The sequence below is a fragment of the Herpailurus yagouaroundi genome, unplaced genomic scaffold (genome assembly GCF_014898765.1).
Source record: "Herpailurus yagouaroundi ecotype Mexico unplaced genomic scaffold, PumYag 187, whole genome shotgun sequence".
Lineage (NCBI taxonomy): Eukaryota > Metazoa > Chordata > Mammalia > Carnivora > Felidae > Herpailurus > Herpailurus yagouaroundi.
Window position 1 is genome coordinate 717,613 of NW_024412418.1, and position 22,454 is coordinate 740,066.

The window sequence follows — 22,454 nt, forward strand, 5'->3', positions numbered from 1 at the left end:
AGTGCTGAGAAAAGCACACCTAGGAGGTGTGGTGTGTGTACTGGAGGGAGAACAGGAATGGGATCCCAGTGGAGCCAGCCTAGCTGCATAGACCCTACCTTTGGGTGTCAGGTAGTAGGGTATGGGTCGTGATCATCTCTCTCTCTTTTTTTTTTTTTAATGTTTATTTATTTTTGAGAGAAAGAGACAGAATGTGAGCACAGGAGGGGCAGAGAGAGGAGACACTCTGAAGTAGGCTCCAGGCTCAGAGCTGTGAGCACAGAGCCCAACGCAGGGCTCGAACTCACGAACTCTGAGATCGTGACCTGAGCCAAACTTGGGATGCTTAACCCACTGAGCCACCCAGGCACCCCGGGTCATGATCATTTCAACCAGAGGCTGAGGCCTTAGTGCCTGGTGTATTGGTAGGAAAAATCTCCCTCAGCAGAAGCCGGAGCTCTTGCTTCCATGTGGTTTATTTGCTTGTTTTTCACATTGGCTCAGGGTCAAGGTCGGAAGGCCTTTCACAGGAAGCCTTAAAACCAAATTAGCATGGCCAGTTAAAGGCCATGTTGCCACCCAAGGAAAATGCCTATCACTGAGGCCTAGAGGTGGCTGGGGCAGAGCAGCATGACCCCAGAATTCGACCTCCCTGAAGAGGGAAAGGGCAGCGCTAAGGTGGTACATGACCCACTCTGGGCCTGCAGTTTCTGTAGGAATTCTGGAGGTTGGTAGAGGGTTCCCTGCCAAACTCAGGACAGGCCCTGGGGGCAAGGGGACAGGGAGGGTCACAGCTGGAAGACAGGAGGAACTGCCAGTGGCCACCGCTGAGCCGCGATGAGAGGGGCACAGAGGCCCAGGAGGCGCTCACACACGCTCGTGCTGCAGGGCCTCCAGGATGGCCCGGAGAATGGCGGCCGTGGCCACTGCCCCAGGGTCCGGCTGATCCAGCCGCGCAGAGCTGATGTAACTGGCTCTCCCGGCTCCCGCTTCCATAGTCTTGGTGGCCTCGGCTGCAGCCTCCGCACTCTGAGTGGGAACATGGGAGCAGGCTCAAAGACAAGCCACCAGGCCTCCTTCCTCCCATGGACCCTGCACCCCTCTGCCCCAGCCCTATCAACGCCCTGAGTACTGTCACCAGGGTGGAGAGGTCACCTCTCACATACGTCTGGCAGGGCAAGAATTACCATCTCCTGAGGGCTTGCTATGTCCTAGACACTGTGCTGGGGCTGCACATCTCTCTTAGCCTCACAGTACCCCTGAGATAGGTACTCCTCTCGCTGTTCAGAGGAGGAAACAGGTACAGGAAGGATATTAACTTGTTCAGGGTCACATAGAGATGGGAACCTAGTGGCTCCAAGCCTGTCTTCCTGGGTGGCTGGGTCCCAGCCTCACTCACCTGAACTGCTTTCGTCAAAACATGGAACAGATTGGCCCCTGGGCTCTTCCAGGCTTGGAGCTCCTGTCCTGCTGCCCACAGGGAATCCAGCTGGACAAGGTGGAGGGAAAGGGGACTGAGGAGAGGCCCTGCCACAGAGGGGGGCCTTCAGGGCCTCTATACTCAAAAGAGGGAAGGGCTGGGCTGAATACACACCATAGTCCTGTCCCCTGGAGCAGCCTTCCCGTACCTGGCAGGGAAAGACAATGTGTGGGACTCCCTGCAGGGAGTCACTTTAGGAGTGGGGATGGGGCCTGGCTGGGAGTGGGTGACATCATCCACTGCCCCCAGCCCACCCTTGGTCTCAGGCCCGGGGCTCTGGCTCACTTTTGCATGGCCTCCACGCCGGCATCCATGGCAGCAGACCAGGCTGGCAGGTCTGCCTTGACCTTGAGTGGCTGGGCCGCCGCAGTCAGGAACAGGCCATAGAGCTGGGAAGGACCAAAATGCTGAGCACACGGGGCTGGCCTGGGCCTTAGCCAACCGGGGGGATCCCTCTGTCAGCCCTCCGGTCCCAGGGGCTGCCGGCACTCACCGCCCCAGAGGAGCCTCCCATCTTCTCCAGCAGCAGGAGAGACAGTTTGGAGAGTAGCTGGGCAGGGCTGGCAGGGGGTGGACCCTCCTTCAGCCACCCTTGGATTGCTGCAGACAGAAAATCATCGAAGAATTCAGACTCTCCCATCTGTCTGGACCCCAACCAAGCACCCAGGCCTCGCTGCCAGGCTGAAGTAATGGCCACAGGAAGAGGCTGAGGAATCCAACCTCGGGAGATTCCCAAGGTCCTTTTCTTTTTTTTTTTTTCCTTAATGTTTGTTTATTTTTGAGACAGAGAGAGACAGAGCATGAACGGGGGAGGGTCAGAGAGAGGGAGACACAGAATCTGAAACAGGCTCCAGGCTCTGAGCTGTCAGCACAGAGCCCGACGCGGGGCTCGAACTCACGGACCGTGAGATCATGACCTGAGCCGAAGTCAGCGGCTTAACCGACTAAGCCACCCAGGCGCCCCCCCCCAAAGCTCCTTTTCTACACCCTCTGGGCAGTCTGCAGAGCGGTGGGAAACCGGGACTGACAGGGACCTTGGCACCTGTCACCCAGAAGCTGAGGCATGCCCCGGACACCCTCGGCCTGGCGTTCCCTGCCTCAAGCCCCTGCTTCACTTCTCAGCCCTTTGCCCTGCGTCCTCCTTCCTGGATACTCCTCGTCGGCTGTTTGCCTCCCCCACCCATGCCACGAGGGCAGGGAGTTTTATCTGCTTGGCTCACTATTGTATTCAGAGCCGCAGAGCAGTGCCAGGCCCGGGGTGGGCCTAATTCTTGATGGAATCCAGCCCATGGTGGCTGGATAATTAAGAGCCTTTCGTTAGTCTGGGTAAGCTGAGAAACATAAGGACAATTATATGAGTTTTCCTTGAATCTGAAAGTTATTATTCACTATAAAAGATTACACACTGGGGCACCGGGCTGGCTCAGTAGAACATGCGACTCTTGATCTTGGGGCTGTGAGTTCAAGCCCCATGTTGGGCCTAGAGCTTACGTATATACATACATATGTACATACGTAATTTTATCAAAATATTTTATTCTGCAATAACAACATTTCTACATTTATAGTGTTAGAAGAAACTTCTAAAAAAAATATTTTTTAATGTTTATTTTTGAGAGAGACAGAGACGGAACGCGAGTGGGTTAGGGGCAGAGAGAGGGAGACACAGAATCCGAAGCAGGCTCCAGGCTCCGAGCTGTCAGCACCAGAGCCCAACGCGGGGCTCGAACTCACGAGCTGTGAGATCATGACCTGAGCCGAAGTTGGACGCTCAACCGACTGAGCCACCCAGGTGCTCCTTAAAAAAATTTTTTAATGTTTATTTTTAAGAGAGAGAAAGAGCATGGCAGGGAAGGGCAGAGAGAGAAGGAGACACAGAATCTAAAGCAGGCTCCAGGTTCTGAGCTGTCAGCACAGAGCCCAACACGGGGCTTGAACTCACGAACTGTGAGATCATGACCTGAGCTGAAGTCAGATGCTCAACTGACTGAACCATCCAGGTGCCCCTAGAAGAACCTTTTCTTATGAAAACAGGTGAAAGGGATGCCAGGTCCTATGAATGACCTCAGGGAAAAATAAAAGCTGTCCATCCCATGTGAACACTCCCAGTGCTTTTGAAATTGTTCTGGTTCGGGGCGCCTGGGTGGCTCAGTCGGTTAAGCGTCCGACTTCAGCTCAGGTCACGATCTCACGATCTGTGAGTTTCAGCCCCACATTGGGCTCTGTGCTGACCGCTCAGAGCCTGGAGCCTGTTTCAGATTCTGTGTCTCCCTCTCTCTCTGACCCTCCCCCATTCATGCTCTGTCTCTCTCTGTCTCAAAAATAAATAAACGCCAAAAAAAAAAAAAAAAATTGTTCTGGTTCGTGAAATGCCAAAATCTCAGAACCAATGTTCTACATCAGCTCCTCTCTTAACCCTAGAGGGACCCTGGCACCAACCTCTGGCAGCACGGCTATGGGTGGTGCCACAATCCCCGTCGCCGGCAGCTCGATCCAGGGCATTCAGATGTTCCTCCAGGCCCAGGAGGGTGGCGCACACCCGTTCCAGCACAAGCACCGTCTGCCTCGAGGCTAAGCCTGGAGAGGGAGGCCAGCGGGGAAGAGGATGAACTTGACCCGTGTGGGGAGGCATGGGTAGGAGATCCCTTGTCTACCCCACACCCCTCGGGGCTCAGGCCAAATCCCTGGGCCACTTCCCTAACAGCACAGCTCAGTACCTCCTGTGGCAGTGGAATCGGGGACCTCCAGAGGCTCGGCAGGGGCTGCCCGGCTCCGCTTCCGCCCGGTCACGGAGACCTTGGCCACGTTGGGCCAGGCTGATGCGGTGGTTTCAGCATCTAGGAACAGCAGGATGACTCTTGTAGACACAGGTCAGCCGGTCAGGGATTAAGTGGGACATGGACTCCCCACCTGTGCCTGGTTCCCTCCATCTCAACAAGCAAGTACTGAGTGCCTGCTGTGTACAAGGGAAGTGTGAAGGGTCCCTGGGGAGGATCCTACTACCAATGCCTCAAGTGAGAGCTGAAGGCTGGAGAAGCCACAAAGGGCCTCTCCACAGAGGTCATGGTCCCTGAGGGGGTGTCTCCAAGTCCCCATGGCTCCTCCTGGCCACAAGGAGGCCAGGCTGGGATGACCCCAGCTTCCAGGTCTCACCGATCAGTTTCAGGAGAGGCTCATCCACCAGCAGAAGGGTGAGAGAAATGCCAGGCATCTCCAGGGCGGACATGAAGGTGCCCACTAGGGCACGGGCGATCTTCACCCCGCGGCCCTCTGCAATACCAGAGTGTGGAGGTCCATGAGGGAAGGAGAGGAAGGTGGGCACTTGTCCTCAGAGCGTCAGAGAAAGAAACGGAGAGAAACAAGGACTTTGGAAGCTAGGGTCCTGAGGTTAGTAGGGAGAGGGCCAGATTCCCTCAGGGATGCCCCGAATTACCACATTCCCTGGAGGTGCCCCCTCTATAAGGAAGAGAGGTAATTACAAGTCTCCTTTACTGAGTTCTCAGCAGGTGCCAAGCCGTATACTAAGTGCGTTATGTTTGTTTAATCTCATGGGATTCTCGTAACGACCCTATAAAGCAGGTACTACTGTTGCCACTTCCTAGCTGACAAGGAGACAGGCTCAAGGCATCCAGTCATCAGCTGGCAGAGTGATGGCCTGACTTGGGCTCGTCTGCCTGTACGCCCCTGCTCTGGGCCATCTCAAGACCCCATCTTGGCTGCTTTTCTCATGTCTGGCTTCAAAGGGCTCCAGGGGTCGGGGAGGTCCCCTTCCGATGCAGGGCTCACCCAGAGAGCGGACAGCCGCGTCGGCCATGATGCCCAGTTCCAGGAATGACAAGCCACCCAGGTTGTTGACCATCAGCACCACTGAGGAGCCTGTGGGCAGACATGACACCTAGGTGAGACTCTCCAGGCCCCCTGCCCAGAGTGGGAGGAAAGGCTGGGAGGCAGCGTGACAGCCCCTCACCAGACTGCACGGGCACATGGGACACGTTGGAGGAGTTCGTCATGTGGTCGAGCATGAGTGTCACGATCTCGTCGGCGGATGCCATCTGTCAGAAGGATGAGTCAGGGGTGAGCTGCGTTGGGAGGCCTTGGTCTTACACCAGCCTGGGCCACGGAGTCCTCTCACCTTTATCCGGCGCACGCCAGCTTCCCCGTGGATCCCTGTGGATAGACTTGGTCACCGTGGACCCACTCGGGGCCTGCGGATTTGCTCCTCATGTTTTGCTCAAGGATTTACTAAGTACTCAGCACGAGGCTAGGCACCGTGTATGTGAGGAGTGTCGGGGGCAATGGACAGAATAATGAAAGCTACACAGTCTGCTCTCTGGGAGCTTATGGCTGGGTAGTGGAGACAGCTAGAACCTAACTACTTAACTTTTAACCAGTTAAGTAGCTTTAACTAGAGGCAATCACGGCGAGGCCACCTGAGGCCTCTGCCTATCACTTCGGAAGCGTGGGGGGAGGAAGACGGGAGCTGGGTGGCCTCTGACCCCCTTTGAAAGAAGGGCTGATTTCTGGCAGAGGTAGAGGGGCCCAGAAGTGGTGTGAACAAAGACAAGGAGGTGGGTGGTGCACAGAGCCCCCATGGCCAGAGCCCTGGGCGTGGACAGTAAAGCAGGTAAAGAGACCAGGCAGGCCAGGCCAGAAGGGCCTCAAGTGCCCACATAAAAATAGTAAGACCCGGGTGCCCAGCTGGCTCTGTCGGAAGAGCATGCAAGTCTCGATCTTGGGGTTGTGAGTTCAAGCCCCATGTTGGGTGTAGAGATTACTTAAATAAACTTAAAAAAAACCCCAACAACAAAGACTACTTTGGCGCCTGCTCCAGGTGAGCAGGGAGGAAAGCTCCCAGGGCATAAGACGTGGGCAAGACCCAGGCGCAGGCACGGCCAGGACAGGGGTGGCCCCAAACTCACCCAGGCCTAGCTCCACCTCATCTGGTGAGAGCTCAAAGGTGGGTCTGGAGCCAGGGACGCTGCAGGAGGACAAGCTCACTCCCAGGGTTCCTGCGGGAATGAGGACAAGGCGTGAGAAAGATCCTGCTCTTGGCACTGGGCATCGGGCCAGGCAGCAGAGACACCTCGGGAGCTCTGCCCACGGCAGCCTCTTGGCTGACACAGGCCACCAGACTCTTCACCTCGGTGGTGGAAGAAAAACCCAGCTTGGGGACCCAAGCTACCTGTCCCCTGGAGCTCCCCCAGGAGACATTCCCTCAGCCCCTGGGGAGTAGCCTGGAAAGCCCTCCTATGCAGCTGCAGGGAACCTGCTCCTAGTCAGTCCCAAGGTCGGCCTCAACCTCCCACCGGCCCCTCCCAAATCCCTGGGCCAGCACTCACCCATGGCCTTGGCAACCACGCTCACCCGATTTGTGATTTCCTCCAGCCCTACACCTGCCTCAGCCAGGGCACCTGCCACCTGCACCCGCACAGAATGAGGGGAAGGGGTCACCATACCACTTAGGGGTAGACGACCGGCTGGGGCTGAGTTTCTAGTTGGGAAGAGGGCATCTCAGTACCATCACCTCAACCCGGCCCACCACATTTAGGGCAGAAGAATGCACCCTCTTGCGTTCATAGTGCACTTGCCAGGAATCTTCAAGAACCCCAATGTGTTGGGAGCCAGAAGAGACTTTGCAAACAGAGAAATGGACCCAAAGAAGGGAGGTGACTGGTCCAGTGTCACACAGCTAGTCAGTGGACGCCTGGCCAAGGAACCCTGGTTGACTCTCAGAAGCCTGGGGGGCTTTCAGCAGGTGAACAAGCTGGTCAGATACACATTTTCAAAACCTCTGGGGCAGGGTGGGGAACATACTGGAGGGGTAGGCAGGAAGCTGGCAGGGAACCCAGGGAGGAGCAGCGACCACCACCCGGGCACGAGCACATGGGCGCCTGAACCAAGGGTGGGACAGGAAGGGCAGGGCTCTGGGGCACGTGCGTCATAGGGGCATTTGGGAGTCGGATCACTAGGACAGGGCAACTGGGTGGGTGTGGGGAAAGGAGAGGGAAAGGTCCGGGAGAATGCTTCTATTCTCTGCTTAGGTAGTTGAAGGGGCTTCCTGGATCAGGGCGCACTGGGGAAGGAGTGGCTTCTTGGGAGGTGGGCTGGCTGGAAAGAGCAGGCTGGGGGTGGGGGGTGCCGGCCAGCCAGTGTCCCGGGTGGGAAATCTCACCTTGTGTATGAGCACTGTGCCACAGAGTCCCCGCCTGCCTGCCTTCTTCAGGACGGTGAAGGCGCTGTCATCCCCGATGACCACCATCTCCACGGGGATGCCCTCAGCCCGGGCCTGCTCCCGGGCCAGGCCGAAGTTGAGCCGATCCCCAGTGTAGTTCTTCACGATGAGGAGGGTCCCCACTGCAGAGGCAGCCGGCAGGGCCCCCTCAGTGCTTGGCCTCCCCGCAGCAGCCCCTCCTGCATGCCAGGCTTACCTGTGCCTGCCTGGGCCACTGCCCTGATGGCTGCCAGGATGCTGCCCACCGCCGGGGAGGTGAACACGGCTCCTGCGATGACCCCTGTCAGCATCCCCTTCCCTACGAAACCTGGAGACAGAGCGGGTGCTCGCTGGGGACCTGGGCCTGCAGTCCCCAGGGTTTCCCGTGCTCCTGGGCTTCACGGTTTGGCAAGGCCTACTGTGTGCTCAGTGCTGAAAGAACACCTGGGTCACCCTCCACAGACCTTTCCTCAGGGGCTGTCTCCTCGGAGGGCCTTCCCTGACCTCCCGGAGGCAAGTCCCTGCCTCATCCCCAGTGACTCCCTGTTCCTTTACCCTGCTCTCCTGTCTCTGCTACTTGACTTGCACGCTCTGGAACACTCTTCTTTAAAAAGAAAAAAAAGTTTACTTATTTGGAGAGGGAGAGAGAACCAGCAGCAGACAGGCAGTAGAGGGGGGTGGGCAGAGGATCTGAAGCGGGTTTGTACTGACAGCACAGAGCCCAATGTAGGGTTCGAACCCACGAACGGTGAGATCACGACCTGAGCCAAAGTCGGATGCTTAACTGACCGAGCCACCCAGATGCCCCTGGAATGCTCTTTCACTGTGTGTTTACCTGGTTACCGCATCTCCAAAGGAGAACAGAAGCTCTGTGAGGGCAGGTACCTTATCTTTCTGACTCACTGGTGCATGCCTAGCGCCCAAAGCAGTGCCAGGCAACAACAGGTTCTCGTGAATGGTGCTCAGTGGATGGATGGCTTTGCCGAGGGAGACAGGAAAGGTACAGACGATACAAAGCCCGGTCCCTGCCCCCCAGGATTGCTCAATGAAAACTCCCATGTCTGGCACTGAACAGGAAACAACCTAGGACTGTCCACATTATATGCGAAAATGCAGGGTGGGAATTCAGAAAAAGTATACGGTTCTAGGCTGGAAAAGTCAGGAAGGCTTCATGGAGGAGGGGAAGGGTCACGTGGGCCTGGAAGGCCAGGATTCACAGAATCACTGACTCGCAGAGCTGGAAGGGCCTCAGAGGTCATCTGGTCCAACCTTGTGCCTCAGAGACACAGAGACCGAGGCCCAGAGAAAGGCCACGACTGGCCCCGGATCTCAGCCTGAGGGACTGGGAGAGGAGGAACCGGGACCCGACCGGGGCTTTGTCCTCCACACCCAGGAGCCCCGAGGATCTCCCAGGAGCCCGTGCACTCTGCCCAGACTACTCACCGGCATGGGCAGGCTCATGGCCGGAGCCCCCACCCGACAGCAGTGCCACGCGGCCCTTGAGGCTGTCCAGGTCAGAACGGAGGGCCACGCGGTGGCCCTGCAAGAGATGCAGGTTGGGGTTGCAGGCCACCAGGCCAGCAAGGGCATCATCGGCACAGCCTGCCACCGTGTTCACCAGCTTCTTGGATGTCTGCGAGAGAAGAGCAGGGAGGAGGCTCCAGGTGTGGTTGGCAGGGACACGCTGCTGCGGCTAGGACCCCTTAACCGTAGGGAGACCCCAAAGGCCCAGCAGTTCCTTGAACTGGGCATGCCTTTCTTAGGTGGCTGCTTCTGGGAGTTCTCTTAATTTGGGATCATTTATTCAGGGCAAAATTTATGAAGCGCTTTGGACTATGGGTGAAATTTGGCTGGGAGAATGGCTTCAGCAGAAATAAAAGAGGGGACCTAGAATCCTGAGTATTACCGAAAGCAGTAACATTAGGGCCCAACAGTCTTCTTCTAAGGAAGAGAAGCCCTAGGCCGAGGCTCCTGTGCCTGGAGGAGGCACCCTGTTCCCGCCGGGCCTCTGGTGCAGGACAAACATTTCCTGAGCTTCTTGGTGTGCCCAGTGCTAGGCACTGTGTGCAAAGAGTTAACAGAACGCTGGTCCTGCCCTTGATGGAAGTGCAGAGAGATCATTTCACGTGCTGTGGGAAGTACAGCACGAGAGGAATGCACTGTGTCCTCGGTGGATCCCGAGAATCTTTGTGAGGACAGGTAGGAGGTAGGAAGGGAAAGGGCACGAGAGGCCCGGGGTAGGGAAAAAGGATAAGGATATTCCAGGTCGCGGGGGGGAGAGTCCACGCCAGGGTCTGGAGGTGTGAAAGCATATGGTGGCCGGGCCAGGAAGCAAGTTAGAATGACCTGAGCAACCAGTGACCGTCAGGAAGAGGTGGGCAGGTCCTCACAAGTAGAAGGTGGGACCTGGCCATGGGACACCTCGCTTGGGAGGGTGTGGGGCAGCTTGCCTGAGGGGAGAGCCGAGCTGACACAGGGTGCAGGCAGAGGCGGCCAGCGCGGGGACTGGAGTAGAAGAGAATTTGGGTTCTGCAGTCACGAGCGCTTGGGCTCAAAGCCCACGTCTGCCTCTCATCGGCTGTGAAGGCTCAGGGAAGACACCTCACCGTTCTGACCTCTGTCTTCCTTGGCAAATTGGGGACTTAATAAACTAGAGTGTATACCTGCTGTAGGGTCAGAACTGAATAAAAGGCAGCTACTCCCTTTTTCTACCTCGCTAGCTGAACAAGGCTTGCAGACTAGGGTGCGGGTTCTGCCTTTGTCCCAAAGAGACACTAGAGCCTAATACGGACCCAGAGGGCAGGATCCCAGCGCCGCCTGGTGGTCCAGGGCGGCTTTGAGCCAGGTCCTGTCAAGGCGCATCTCCCTGAGGCTCCTTCCCTAAACCTACGGGCATCCGGTTCCTTTGTGCAAACTCTGGCAGGGGCCAAAGCCGAGCCACCTGCTCTGGGATTAGGAGAGCAGCCCAGGTCAGCAGGAAGCGAGCAGAATAATAAGACTGGCTCTGTTCCCAAGTAGTGACTGAGAGCGAGGTCTGGGTCTAAGTGCTTCTGGGCATGTTTCATTTAATATTCTCAACCACACTATGCAGGAAAGATTAGCCTGGAAGAGGAAACCGAGGCATAGTTTAGTGACTTTGCCCAGGGTCACACAGCCAGTGAGTGTCCAGGTCTGCTTGGCTCCAAAGATAGTCCCATTTTAGCCTTATCATGCTGCTTTCCCGAGGGGCTGAAGGGAGGCGGAGAGTGACAGAAGTCTTGCCCTAGTAAGGGCATGGGCTTGTGGCTCGCAGAGCCCTCTGGGGACTGGAATACGCAAAGAAATTCTGAGTTGGTCTCAACTTCAAGCCCAGCCTCCAGAGCCACCAGCCTCCAAGAAGGTGTCCCCTTGCCATTCCTGACAGTCAGTCTTGCCTGGGATTTGCAACCAGAAGCAGAAGTGGGGGCTTGGGCAACCGTGCCAACCCTGGTTCCCAGTGGCCCGAGAGGTTAGAAAAGTAAAAGTAAAGGAAGTTGATTAGGCACTGAGTGAGGACTCCCAGATTCGGGTCTGATTAACACCTCACGGCCACTTGGAGGTGGGCCCTAATATGCCTCGCACGGCAGGTGAGGAAAACAAAAAACAGCCTCAGAGAGATCAAGTCTTTTATAAGAAGGTCACACAGCTGGTTGGTGACAGGCTGAAATGTGAACGCACATCTCTCCAAGGCCTGCTTTGGTTCAGATCTAGTTCTAGAGTGGACCTGGAGTAAGGCCCAGGGGCATGCTGGGCCACCCACAGTGTACCAGAGGTGTACCACCCACAGGGTGTAAGGAACACCTCTGGGACCAGCCCACACTTGCCTCAGGTTCAGGAACAGGCACCAGATCCTTCGTGACTCCTCCTGTGACTGCTACAGTGTCTATTACAGAATAGGCACCTGGGAATGTTTTAATCTAAATGTATGACCGAGACCAGGGGCAGATGGGCCTTGGAGGGACTGAGAGGCTGCAGCCCCGGGCCCGGCTGGGACCAGCTGGGAAATGGAGGGAAGCAGAGATCCGGCCCTGAGAGGGAGGATGACCCCCTCTCCTCTCATAACCTCTGTGAACCTCAGGAGGCAGCAGCGTCTTTTTGTCAGGGTGTAAGGAACTCCAGCATGCCTAGGGCTGGCACCCCCACTGCTCTAAGGCCACGGTATCCTTCCTCTGCCCTGGCCCCCATGGGACTCACCATGGTGGGGAGGCTCTGAAGCAAGCTGAGTTCACGCCTTCACGTTGAGCTGCCAGAGGCTGGGCGATCCCGTGGGTACTACCTGGGTCTGAGCACAGCAAAGGTCGTAGGAGCACCTGTAGGAGAGGATTACAGTATGAGCCGCTGGAGGCACTGGCAGCCTACTGGCACCCTGCTGGCACAATCACGCACCCAGGGCCCTAGTAATGAGGGAGCTACCCCAGACTTTGATCCAAGTCCAAACTCTAGTACGTGGGCTGCGAATGGAGAAGAGCATGGGGCTGACCAAGGTTCACACCTGCACTTGGCTGCCAGAAGACAGACTGATCCATGCTGGGCACAGGGCTGCTTTTATGCCCAAGAACAGCACCCACCTCATCACTAAGGGGCGTTTACCCACGGAGTAACTTCAACTCCTATATGGGCATCGCATGCAGTGAATTCATTTATAAAGATCTTCATGCAGTTGGTCTTGGCACCACACCAGGAAGGGAGCAGCTGAGTCTGTGACCCCATTTTACTTCTGGGAAAGAGGCAGAGAGCTCTAATGACTTGTCCAAGGTCATACTGGTAAGAGTCAGGACTCAAACTCAGGCCTAGTTTTTCTACAAAGCCTGTGTTGTTTTTACTGGCTATTCAGTGCTTCCTAAGTCAGGCAGAGTCCTTGTTTACGTAGGTAAACAGCAATGACTTTTTAGCTTCTCTCAGTGCAGCCTTGTTCAGAGGTATCTTGGGGTCATCCAAGGTCTCGTGCTCACTCTGCATCTGCAATAGAAAGAATCTGCACCCAGGGTCCCCACCTAGCTCTGCCTGACTTACTGGGGAGATCTCAGGTAAACCAATTCCCCTGAGCCTCAGCTTCTTCATCTGTAAAATGGGGGTTGCCTTCTCTGTGGCATGCTGTAGGTGCTCAAAGCCACGTGGTCCTCCTCCTACTCCTTCCTTGCAAAGCCTCTCTGAGGTGGAGTGGCCTGGAAATTGCAGGACTGCTTTCCTGGGCCATTATGGGTCTCACCCGGGGAAATTCCGGTTTTGTGTTTGAGGTCAGAATTTCTAAAGCAACGGGGGCACTAATAATGAGGGCAAGTGGCCTAGCGGGCCCTCCCATATCTGAAAAATAAAACACAGTTTAAAAGAGGAAAAGTGAGGCTCCTGGTGTCCTCGGGGTAAGGCAGAGTGATCGATCATCCTAGGGCCAGGTGAGGGTACCGACTGAGTTTGGAGGAACTGGGGATGCTAAGGAGAGAGAGGTCCGGACCTTGGTTCCAGTCTGGGAGGTGCACAAATCGCTGCCCCCTCCCTGACCCTCTTAGACCTCTGCAGTACTTCCGGTTCCAAAAGGGAGATCAGCCCCGAGAACTCTCCGAGCAATGGAAGAGAGAGAGGACGGGGGTCTTCGGTTGGGCGAAAGACGCGGACGGGGGCTGAGGGCAGCGGGTCGGTTCCGAGGGCGGAGGAAGGGGCCCCCACCCGCTCACGCCCGCAACAGCCACCTCCAAAACCGCAGCCGCTTCCTAAGGACCCCCAACAGCTCGCCCTCATCCGGGTACTCGGGACTCGGGCGGTAAGAGACGGGGCGGGGCCTCTAGGGGCGGGGCCTCTTTTGGTTGGCCGCCTAGGAAGCCGTGAGTCCTCCAAGAGGCCAGGTGAGGCCGTCCCGTGATGCCCTGCGCCCCGGCCGCTCTGGCCTGCAACGTGTCTCTGGGGCGGAGGCAGCGGCATTGGAGTTCGCCGCGCGCGGGTGGGGGCCCCTGTCTCTTCGCCTGTGTCCATTTCTCTATCGTTGCGCTCGAGTGCCGACGGGCCGCCCCAGACCTCGACATGTCGTACAACTACGTGGTAACGGCACAGAAGCCCACCGCCGTGAACGGCTGCGTGACCGGTGAGGCTGCCGGGGCAGGGGACCCCGCGAGGGAGGGAGCTGGGGGGGGGCACCGAGGCCTAGGGAGGCCCGCGGCCCCTGGGGCGGCCGGGTGGGACCGAGTCCCGGGAATGGAAGGTGCTGGCGGCCGACGGAGCTCCGCCAGCCCACGGCTTTAAAGAAGGTGTCCTTAAAAGAAGCACGCGCCTTTTGGGGAGTAAAAGCTGCGCTTGGGGGTCCCCTTTTCGTCCTGGGAGGTCACTTGGCCTCGGGGACAGGGACGGGCCCCACCGGGACAGAGAGCGAAGTGTGAGTGGATTGTACGGTGTTGCCGGGGGGGGGGGGGCCGAGATTGGCCTCGTGTGGTCAGGGGAAGGGGCGGTGGCGATGGCGACTTTCTTAGGGTCAGAATTTTCCAGTGGGAGAGCCTGGAAGGTGCAGGAGGTGGAGGGATGTGAGGAATGTACGCTCTCACCCGAAGGAGAGGAGTCTTCTCTGCCTGGGGCTGTTGTTTACTCGAGGGAGCTGCTAGAGCCGAGGGTTCGGATGGCCGGCCCTGTGTTGGGTTTGCCTTGTTGACTAGACAAGGATCACAAAGGACACAGATGTCCAGAACCCCGGGAGTAATCGTCTTGAACCACGTTCACAGCAGAATATGAAGGCCTCAAAGTTGTATGTTTGTGTACATCCTAATCACGATTCCAAAACAAAACTCTTGTTGTTTGGAGAGTTGGAAGCTGTGAGGGAGTGTGGACGGGGGGTTATTTGGTCGACTGCTGGGAAGGCAAGAGGTGTGGACAAAACAGTGTCTTGATATAAAGCTCTGAGAATTTGCATTCCATCTGGTCTGTTTGGTCAAGATTTTGTGAGAATGTAGGTAAGGACTGAATGCAGGTGAACGCTTTCTCCAGCATCCCTTACCGAGAAGATAAGTCTGCCACTGCAGTAGGAAAAGTAAAATTTGAGGGCACAGAGCCATCTGAAAGGTTTTCACAGTCATTGTCAGTTGAAGGACATGCTGCTCTTAGGCCCAGGCCAGTTTTCTTAGTCTGATTAGGGAAGTAGCTCTCTTGAATGTATGAAGTGAGACTCCCTGAGGTGCTGGATTTGGCAAGAAGGAAGTGAATGGAGGGAGTCAGAGAACTCTGAAATAAATGTGAATTCTGGGGGTACTTAAGGACAAGTGATAGGATTATTTAGATACTGCTCTGGCGTCAAAAGTTAGAGGATCTGTTCCTTTCAGGACACTTTACATCAGCCGAAGACCTGAACCTGTTGATTGCCAAAAACACGAGATTAGAGATCTATGTGGTCACTGCTGAGGGGCTTCGGCCCGTCAAAGAGGTGGGCATGTATGGGAAGATTGCTGTCATGGAGCTTTTCAGGCCCAAGGTAAGTGCTCTGGGTTGGGCCCAGCAACAAGAACTGTCGTGTGGATGGTTTCACTTTGGCTTGGGATGGGTGGAATGGGGTTTAGGAGAGAAGTCTCTCTGTCTCTCTCTTTCTCTCTCTCTCTCTCTCTTTTTTTTTTTTTTTTTGGATGGCACGTTTCAATTTATATTATTGAACAAGCTTCCTAGATATAGAACAGGGTCACTAGGAAAAAAGTCAGGTTGACTTCTCTAGAAGGGGAGACTACAGTGGTTTGAAATGTGGGTCACCATACTGATTCAGAGAGTAGGCTCTTGATGAGGGCCATCCTGGTTTTATTCCTTATTGATTCTAACTTTGGATGTCACCTAACCTTTCAGAGCCTCAGAGCCTTATTGGCTTGTGTGCAGAGTGGGGATAACGACATGAAATCTCCTGGGTTACTGTGAGAGGAAATGTTATAATAATAGGAGCTATTACATGGCAAGCATTTACTGTTACACTAACAATTATCATAGTATTATCGTCATCATTGTAACTCAAATGCTTCCATCTGTGTTGCTTCATTGTATCCTGACTCTGACAAGAAAGCAGTGGGTTCAAAATTTCAACTGTAATCCTTGGAACAAAATATTCAGTCTTTTGGGGTCTCTGTTAATAAGTAAGTAAGACTTTGTAGATCCATTTTAGCTCTCATCGTTATTCACATGTTTTTCCCTCTTCGAATAGTTGGGAGAGGATTAGAGGAGGCATTGCATTCATCTTGGAGAATTTGAATGGAATGAGAGATTAGCTTGAGATGGAAATAGACAAGACATTACTGTGGGTAGGGCAGAGACAAGTACAGTCATCAAAGTGAAGCCCAGATGTTTACCTGCTTTAGTTCTGGCCTGTTGCACACACCCTTAGGGTGTGTGTACCTGATGTGTGTTACCTATTCACTGGGATTTTTCTCTTCAGGGAGAAAAGAAAGTTCTTCTAGAACTTAGCATGCTTGAAGACAGAGGCTTAAAGGCTGGACAGCTATTTTTGTTTTAACAGGAACCTCTTTTAGGGGCGCCTGGGTGGCTCAGTCGGTTAAGTGGCCGACTTTGGCTCAGGTTATGATCTTGTGGTTCATGAGTTTGAGCCCCACGTTTGGGCTCTGTGCTGACAGCTGAGAGCCTGGAGTCTGCTTCAGATTCTGCGTCTCCGTCTCTCTCTGCCCCTTTCCTGCTCATGCTCACTCTCGCACACTCTCTCGCTTGCTCTCTCTCTCTCTCTCTCTTTCTGTCAGAAATAAACTAAAAAAAATTAAAAATAAATTTTTTTTTAAAGAACCTCTTTTAATGGTATCATGTTGGTTTCCAGGGGGAGAGCAAGGACCTCCTGTTTATCCTGACAGCTAAGTACAATGCCTGCATCCTGGAGTACAAGCAGAGCGGCGAGAGCATTGATATCATAACACGAGCCCATGGCAACGTCCAGGTGAGGTGGCTGCTTTAGGCTGATGAGAGTTTTTTGGGTAGAGCTGTCATGATTTGATGGAGAAAATTGAGCTGCTGGGGGCAGCTCTCACTGTGATCAGAGAAACAACGAGAACATCCTAAGGGTTTGAGCTTTTATGAAGAAAGGAAGAGTCCAAGGGACAGGGTACTAATTCATTGAGGTTCAGTGTTCTGCGAAAAGGCACGCACTGACGTGGGCTCGCTGGCATGGCCAGTAGACGCCGCTGGTTTTACTGCTACCCCTAAAGTCACCTTGGGGAGGAGGTGCCTGGTATCCTCTGTTACCCTGAGTGTTGAAGTTCTTCCCTAACCTCAGTTTTTTTTAATTTTATTTTTTTGAGAGAGAGACAGAGCGTGAGCAGGGGAGGGGCAGAGAGAGAGGGAGACGCAGGATCTGAAGCAGGCTCCAGGCTCTGAGCTGTCAGCACAGAGCCCGACACGGGGCTCGAACCCACGAACTGTGAGATCGTGACCTGAGCTGAAGTCAGAGGCTTAACCGACTCAGCCACCCAGGCGCCCCTCCTAACCCCAGTTTTACTTCTTAGGACCGTATTGGCCGCCCCTCAGAGACTGGCATCATTGGCATTATTGACCCCGAGTGCCGCATGATCGGCCTGCGACTCTATGATGGCCTTTTCAAGGTTATTCCGCTAGACCGGGACAATAAAGAGCTCAAGGCCTTTAACATTCGCCTCGAGGAGTTGCATGTCATCGACGTCAAGTTCTTATATGGTTGCCAAGCACCTACCATCTGCTTTGTCTACCAGGTACTGGAGCTGGAGGAGAGAGGGGGAAGCGGTGTGGTTTTGCACAGTGGCAGTTGCTTTCCGCTAATTGGAATGTCTGGATTTGGCAGTAGGGCAGGCAGAGAGTTGAACGTATTTGTCCTTAAATGTTTTGAATGGTATGATTAATATGGGTCAGAATTTGATTGCGTCTTGAGCGCAGCAGTACTTAATGAGGCAGGAAGCTCTCTGGGGCTGGTAGCAGGTTTTAATCCTGAGATTACATTCTTGTGGACCTTGGAGATTTTATAGGGTGACCCAGTTTATACTTTGCCTGAGTCTCTTACCGGCATGCTAGGGGATTATTAAAACTTAGCTGTAGAGCAGTGATCTAGAAATTGCCCCTATAAGCAAAAGAAAAATCATCTTGGCGATGTCTTATCTACGTCTTCTAAGAAGAGGTTTGCATTTTGTCCAGCCCTCACTTTCTGGTGACTTGTTGGCTGTTGACTTCTATTTTGGTCTGTGCCTCAAACTTTAGCCGCGCTGATCCTGGGCAGCTGTTCTCTGAGCCAGATTTGTTAAGTGGGGGCGGGGTGGCAGAACACCAGGCTCACTTGCCTGTATCTTAGAAAAATCTCCGCCTTTTAACAAAGAGCCAGATAGCATGAGGTCATTTCGCTTGCATGTGGGTGAATCAATGGTGGAGGGAAACCTAGTCTGAGTCCCGAGTGAGACGCGTGGGCACGTTCGATAGCTGTGTTAAGCTTCGGAAACACTGATTGTTTTTGCGTATTCTTTAGTGTCCCCCTAAGTGCTAGAGTTCAGAGGCTGGTCGGAATGAAGTTCAGTTGAATGAGGTTGAAACGACTTTAGGAGATTTTGTTTGATCTTGCTCACAGTTCCCTACTGAAGCTGAAATAAAAACTTAAGAATTTCTCTCTCGTGTACAGTTTTGTAAATTACCAGGTCATTAAAACATTGATGTTGGTTATTCAAGGCTGATTCTGTCTGTTCCTAGCCTCAGGGCTGCCAGTTGTGAAAGATCTTCGTTTCTGTATGTGTCTCAGGGGTCCAAATGCAAACCCCAGCTTGAACTTTTCATGAAGTTCAGTCTTACCCCTGTCATTGATGGGAAGAGCTTTCCTCAACTAAAAACTACTATCTCCTGTTTTGTGCCAGAAATTCAACTTGGGAAACATTTAGGGACTTGCCCGTTGAAAGGTAGTCATTATAAGTGTGTCAGGAGCTATTAGCAGCGATTAAGATGTGGCCCCTGCCCCGAAACACATTGTGGAATTCTTTCCATAACTTCTTAGACTTCCATCTGGCCTTTGTTGATGCCATCTCCCACTGGCCGATTGTAGCCTCCCTGTCCCTGCTCTTCTAGTCTCAAAGGTGACTTTGATGGCCCTAGGACTGATGTGAGTCAGGATTCAGGAGAAGCAGGGGAAGGTGTTGACAAAGGCAGGACTGGAGGTCTTAGCTAAAACCTCCTTGTAGAGTAGTGTTGTGTTCTGTTCTCACTCCCATCACCCCTGCAGAATGTGCTTAAGAATTGTATCTTTTTTTTTTTTTTTAAGTGATCTCTACACCCAGTTTGGGGCTCGAACTCACGACCCCGATGTCAAGAATTGCATGCTCCACGGACCGAGCCAGCCAGGCGCCCCTCAGATAAATTTTTTAATCTCTTAGACGTATTTAGCTTCTCAATATAGTAAGTTCCTTGAGACCAAGGACTCTAGGACATAACGTATGTTTTAGACACACCCGTGAATATACACGTGTATGTTGTATTTCTTACGGTGATCGGTATAGCGTGCCACATTGATTTTTCTAATTCTGAAGCCTGTCTTGGTTGGTTGAGTTGTTAGAAACAGGTCTGGGTCTCAGCCTACCCAGTCACAGGCTTAGTTGGTGGCTGTCAGCATATGGATGGGTCAGGGTAGTAAGGCCAACGTGATAGGATGGTCAGATGCTGGGTGGGTATGGCCTGTCCCTTTCAGGACTCCTGTCCAGTCCAGGGTTCACCCTTCGTTGGGGCTAACCACTCCACCTTTCCCCCACCTAGGACCCTCAGGGGCGGCATGTGAAAACCTATGAGGTGTCTCTCCGAGAGAAGGAGTTCAATAAGGGCCCTTGGAAACAGGAAAACGTAGAAGCTGAGGCTTCCATGGTGATTGCAGGTTGGTTGGGGTTTTGGAAATGTGCCCCCTGCCCCCCGGGTCTGGGTCTGTTCCCTACTCTTGCTCCTTCCTCACCTTCTCTGCACCTTCATTTCCAGGCTCAGATGCTATTATACACGTGCATTACTCAGCAGCCCTGACGTCTCCTGTTTTCTAAATGTGCTTTTCTTTGCTTTTCCCATTTTTGTTTTTGGGATTGTCTGTTTTTTACTCCTCCCAGAAAGTACAGCTTTCCTTTATTTGGGGTGGCGGGGTTAAGTACTGAGATTGATTTGCAGAGTGGCATGTAGAAATTACTCTCATTATTTCATTGCTGGGCATAACGTTGAAAAACCGAGGCGGGGTGGCCTGTGGAGCTTATCTAATCTGAGTCTTTCACAGATGGGGATGCCTGGGCCACGGGGCTTGCCCGTGCCTGTGCCTCGCTGACAAAGCCTCGGCCTGACTCCAGGCCTCTGTGCTCCTTGTCCCATATCCTGCCCTCAACATCATGTTATGTGTCTCGCTTAGGAGAGAAATTTTAGAACTCTCAAGTGAGAATTGGCTTTTCTAAATGGTGGCCCTGATAACGGGGGAAAGTAAGCTAAGGAACGGGAAAAAGAATAACCGTTTTGAGTTCGAGAGATCAAAGTTGAGGAGAGAAAGGGGGAGGGTGCAGGTGGAAGAGCACGGAGAAGACGCCCCACCCGTAGGGGCTCGGAAACACCGGAAGAGTGACGATAAAAATACAGGGTTAGGTGATGCCAGCCTGACATTCCCCAGACGGCAGCGTCAGTTAAAGGCCGCCACGTTCCTTGGACTTGGTTGTCTTTTTAAAAATAATGATTTCCTGAAGGTTTGCCCCAGAGGTGGCCGGATCAGTGCCCTTGACGCTACAGGGCTTGGCAGGTCTGGAGTACTGAGCGTTCTAACGCTGTCCTTTCCCCTGCAGTCCCAGAGCCCTTTGGAGGGGCCATCATCATTGGACAGGAGTCGATCACCTATCACAACGGTGACAAATACCTGGCGATTGCCCCTCCTATCATCAAGGTGAGCAGCACTCTTTTACTTTTCCTTCCTTCTCTGTTTTTTTTTTTTTTTTTTTTTTTGCCCTTGTTCTTACCCTGCTCCTTTGTTTCTCCCCATTTGTAAAGAGAAATTTCTAGATGTCTGTCCTAGCGTTTACTATGTGCGTAAGATACTGTGTGGGGCATTGGGAATACAAAGAGAGACTGGCCTGGTTTTGCTTACGGAGAGCTTGCCCACTAGCCGAGAGAAAGAAGTAGTAATCGAAGGAGGCTTACTCTTCCCGTCTACTGGGGCGACTTTACGAAGGGAAGGATTTTGCAGATTTGATTAAATGTTCTCAGAGCTCAAGTCATGTGAGGGTCATAGAGTGATCAGTTGTACAGACTTAAAAAAATTGGTCACAAAAGTTTCAAATCTCAGTGTTTCAAGTCATAAGAATTAGAATCTTAAGTTAAAGGGCAAATGACATAGTCTATGGTAGCGTTAGCAGTGGGAGGAATTCGTAGTTGTGACGGTAAGTAACAAAATCTGTGGTAGTGTTCATAGTCCAGTGAACACTTACAGCTGCTTCCTATTTTCTGTGTATTTCTATTTCCCAATAGGATAATCTGTGAAAAAACATTACAGGTATATTGAGTTCCTCAGAAAATCGTCTTCAGAATAAAAATGTCCCCATTTTTAATCACACACGTAGCGTTTGCTAAGTGGATTCCTTGCCTGTGAAATGGCTGGGCTTGGGAAAGGGAGTGGTTCACGAGGGTTTGCTCTCTGGTTATGGGAGACACTTAATCTCTAACGACCACGTCTTCCCTCTTGGCAGCAAAGCACGATCGTGTGTCACAATCGTGTGGACCCCAATGGTTCCCGCTATCTGCTGGGAGACATGGAAGGACGGCTCTTTATGCTGCTCTTGGAGAAGGAGGAGCAGATGGACGGCACCGTCACCCTCAAAGATCTCCGCGTGGAGCTCCTTGGAGAGGTCGGGCTGGTCCCTGCTCTGCTGTCTTCTGCTAGCACCCTAGTGACCCCAGATGTGTGGTCTCACACTGTGACTGGGAACTGTTTTACGTACCACCTAGCGACACGTGGTCAGTCCTGCTGCGGAAGTTGGTTTTCAAATGAGTTAGATGTTGGAGAATCTCGTAGGCAGCCGTGCTCTACGTCAAGCACACAAAGGGAGAGAAGTGGAAAGGATACCATTCAGAATGGAAGATTAACCTAACGCTAATACTCCATTCCAGGGGGAGGGTCCCAAAAAAGTTAAGGAGCAGACTGGAGCCATTGGTATTAAGATGATCATTCGGAGGAGGCACCTGCAAGAGAAAGAATAGGTTTTTCTGACTGTGAGGATATGATACACGGAGTCAAAAACTTCAGAGACTTAAGAACATTTGTTTAGTGCGGTCTGGGGATTTGAAATGGAGAATTGTTTCGGGACTCGTGGCTGCAGCTGTTTGTTTTCTTAGCAGACCTCTGAGAGGTGAGAGGACAGTGGTAGGACAGTGTCGGGCTCCCAGGGAGTGTCCATTCTGATGCCTTATATGCCACTGACTTTCTTCTAGACCTCTATCGCCGAATGCTTGACATACCTCGATAATGGTGTTGTGTTCGTTGGGTCTCGCCTCGGTGACTCCCAGCTTGTGAAGGTGAGAAGATACTTTCTTCTTTCTGGCTTTTTCGCCATCTTCGCTGCTTCTTTGTCACGTTTCTCCTGTGTTTGGAACCTCTGAATTTCTTCATTTCATCTGTTTCCATACTATGCAGCTGTCTCCTCGGTCGATTTCCCTTCCTACCCTGACTAGCTCTTTGTCTTAAAGGTTCATTCAACAGATGTGCCAGGCAAGGTGCTGGGCAGAGTGGATGCAATGATGAAACAAGACCCAGCTCCTACCTTCAAAGAGGTCATAGTGTATTGTGCCAGATCACCTCTGGAG

At 53.3% G+C, this 22,454-nt stretch overlaps 2 protein-coding genes across 6 annotated transcripts in view; one reads left to right on the forward strand and one right to left on the reverse strand.

Moving 5' to 3' along the window:
* Positions 1 to 437: 437 nt before the first annotated feature.
* TKFC (triokinase and FMN cyclase) lies at positions 438 to 13,480 on the reverse strand. 5 transcript variants are annotated; one of them, XM_040494962.1, is made up of 18 exons: positions 13,376 to 13,480; positions 11,883 to 11,998; positions 9,114 to 9,303; positions 7,888 to 7,998; positions 7,632 to 7,813; positions 6,799 to 6,877; positions 6,379 to 6,468; positions 5,592 to 5,626; positions 5,427 to 5,511; positions 5,246 to 5,335; positions 4,613 to 4,729; positions 4,177 to 4,296; positions 3,899 to 4,036; positions 1,953 to 2,059; positions 1,745 to 1,848; positions 1,574 to 1,607; positions 1,379 to 1,468; positions 438 to 1,008 (listed from the first exon to the last, which is right to left on the reverse strand). In XM_040494962.1, exons 2-18 carry the CDS (start codon positions 11,883 to 11,885, stop codon positions 847 to 849), a joined length of 1,737 nt encoding a protein of 578 aa, XP_040350896.1. In that variant the 5' UTR covers positions 11,886 to 11,998; positions 13,376 to 13,480; the 3' UTR covers positions 438 to 846. The 5 variants fall into 5 exon arrangements, with proteins under 5 accessions (XP_040350896.1, XP_040350897.1, XP_040350894.1 ...); XM_040494960.1 differs by having other exon boundaries at positions 847 to 1,008; positions 13,353 to 13,448; XM_040494958.1 differs by lacking the exon at positions 13,376 to 13,480 and adding an exon at positions 13,141 to 13,346 and having other exon boundaries at positions 847 to 1,008.
* Positions 13,481 to 13,554: 74 nt separating this feature from the next.
* DDB1 (damage specific DNA binding protein 1) overlaps positions 13,555 to 22,454 on the forward strand; it is a 29,794-nt gene continuing 20,894 nt past the window's right edge. Inside the window, exons 1-8 of the mRNA XM_040494957.1 lie at positions 13,555 to 13,764; positions 14,987 to 15,135; positions 16,465 to 16,581; positions 17,147 to 17,368; positions 19,398 to 19,512; positions 20,444 to 20,541; positions 21,341 to 21,499; positions 22,083 to 22,166. Coding sequence (XP_040350891.1) covers positions 13,704 to 13,764; positions 14,987 to 15,135; positions 16,465 to 16,581; positions 17,147 to 17,368; positions 19,398 to 19,512; positions 20,444 to 20,541; positions 21,341 to 21,499; positions 22,083 to 22,166 — 1,005 coding nt within the window. The 5' untranslated portion in view covers positions 13,555 to 13,703. The remainder of the gene's footprint in view (positions 13,765 to 14,986; positions 15,136 to 16,464; positions 16,582 to 17,146; positions 17,369 to 19,397; positions 19,513 to 20,443; positions 20,542 to 21,340; positions 21,500 to 22,082; positions 22,167 to 22,454) is intronic.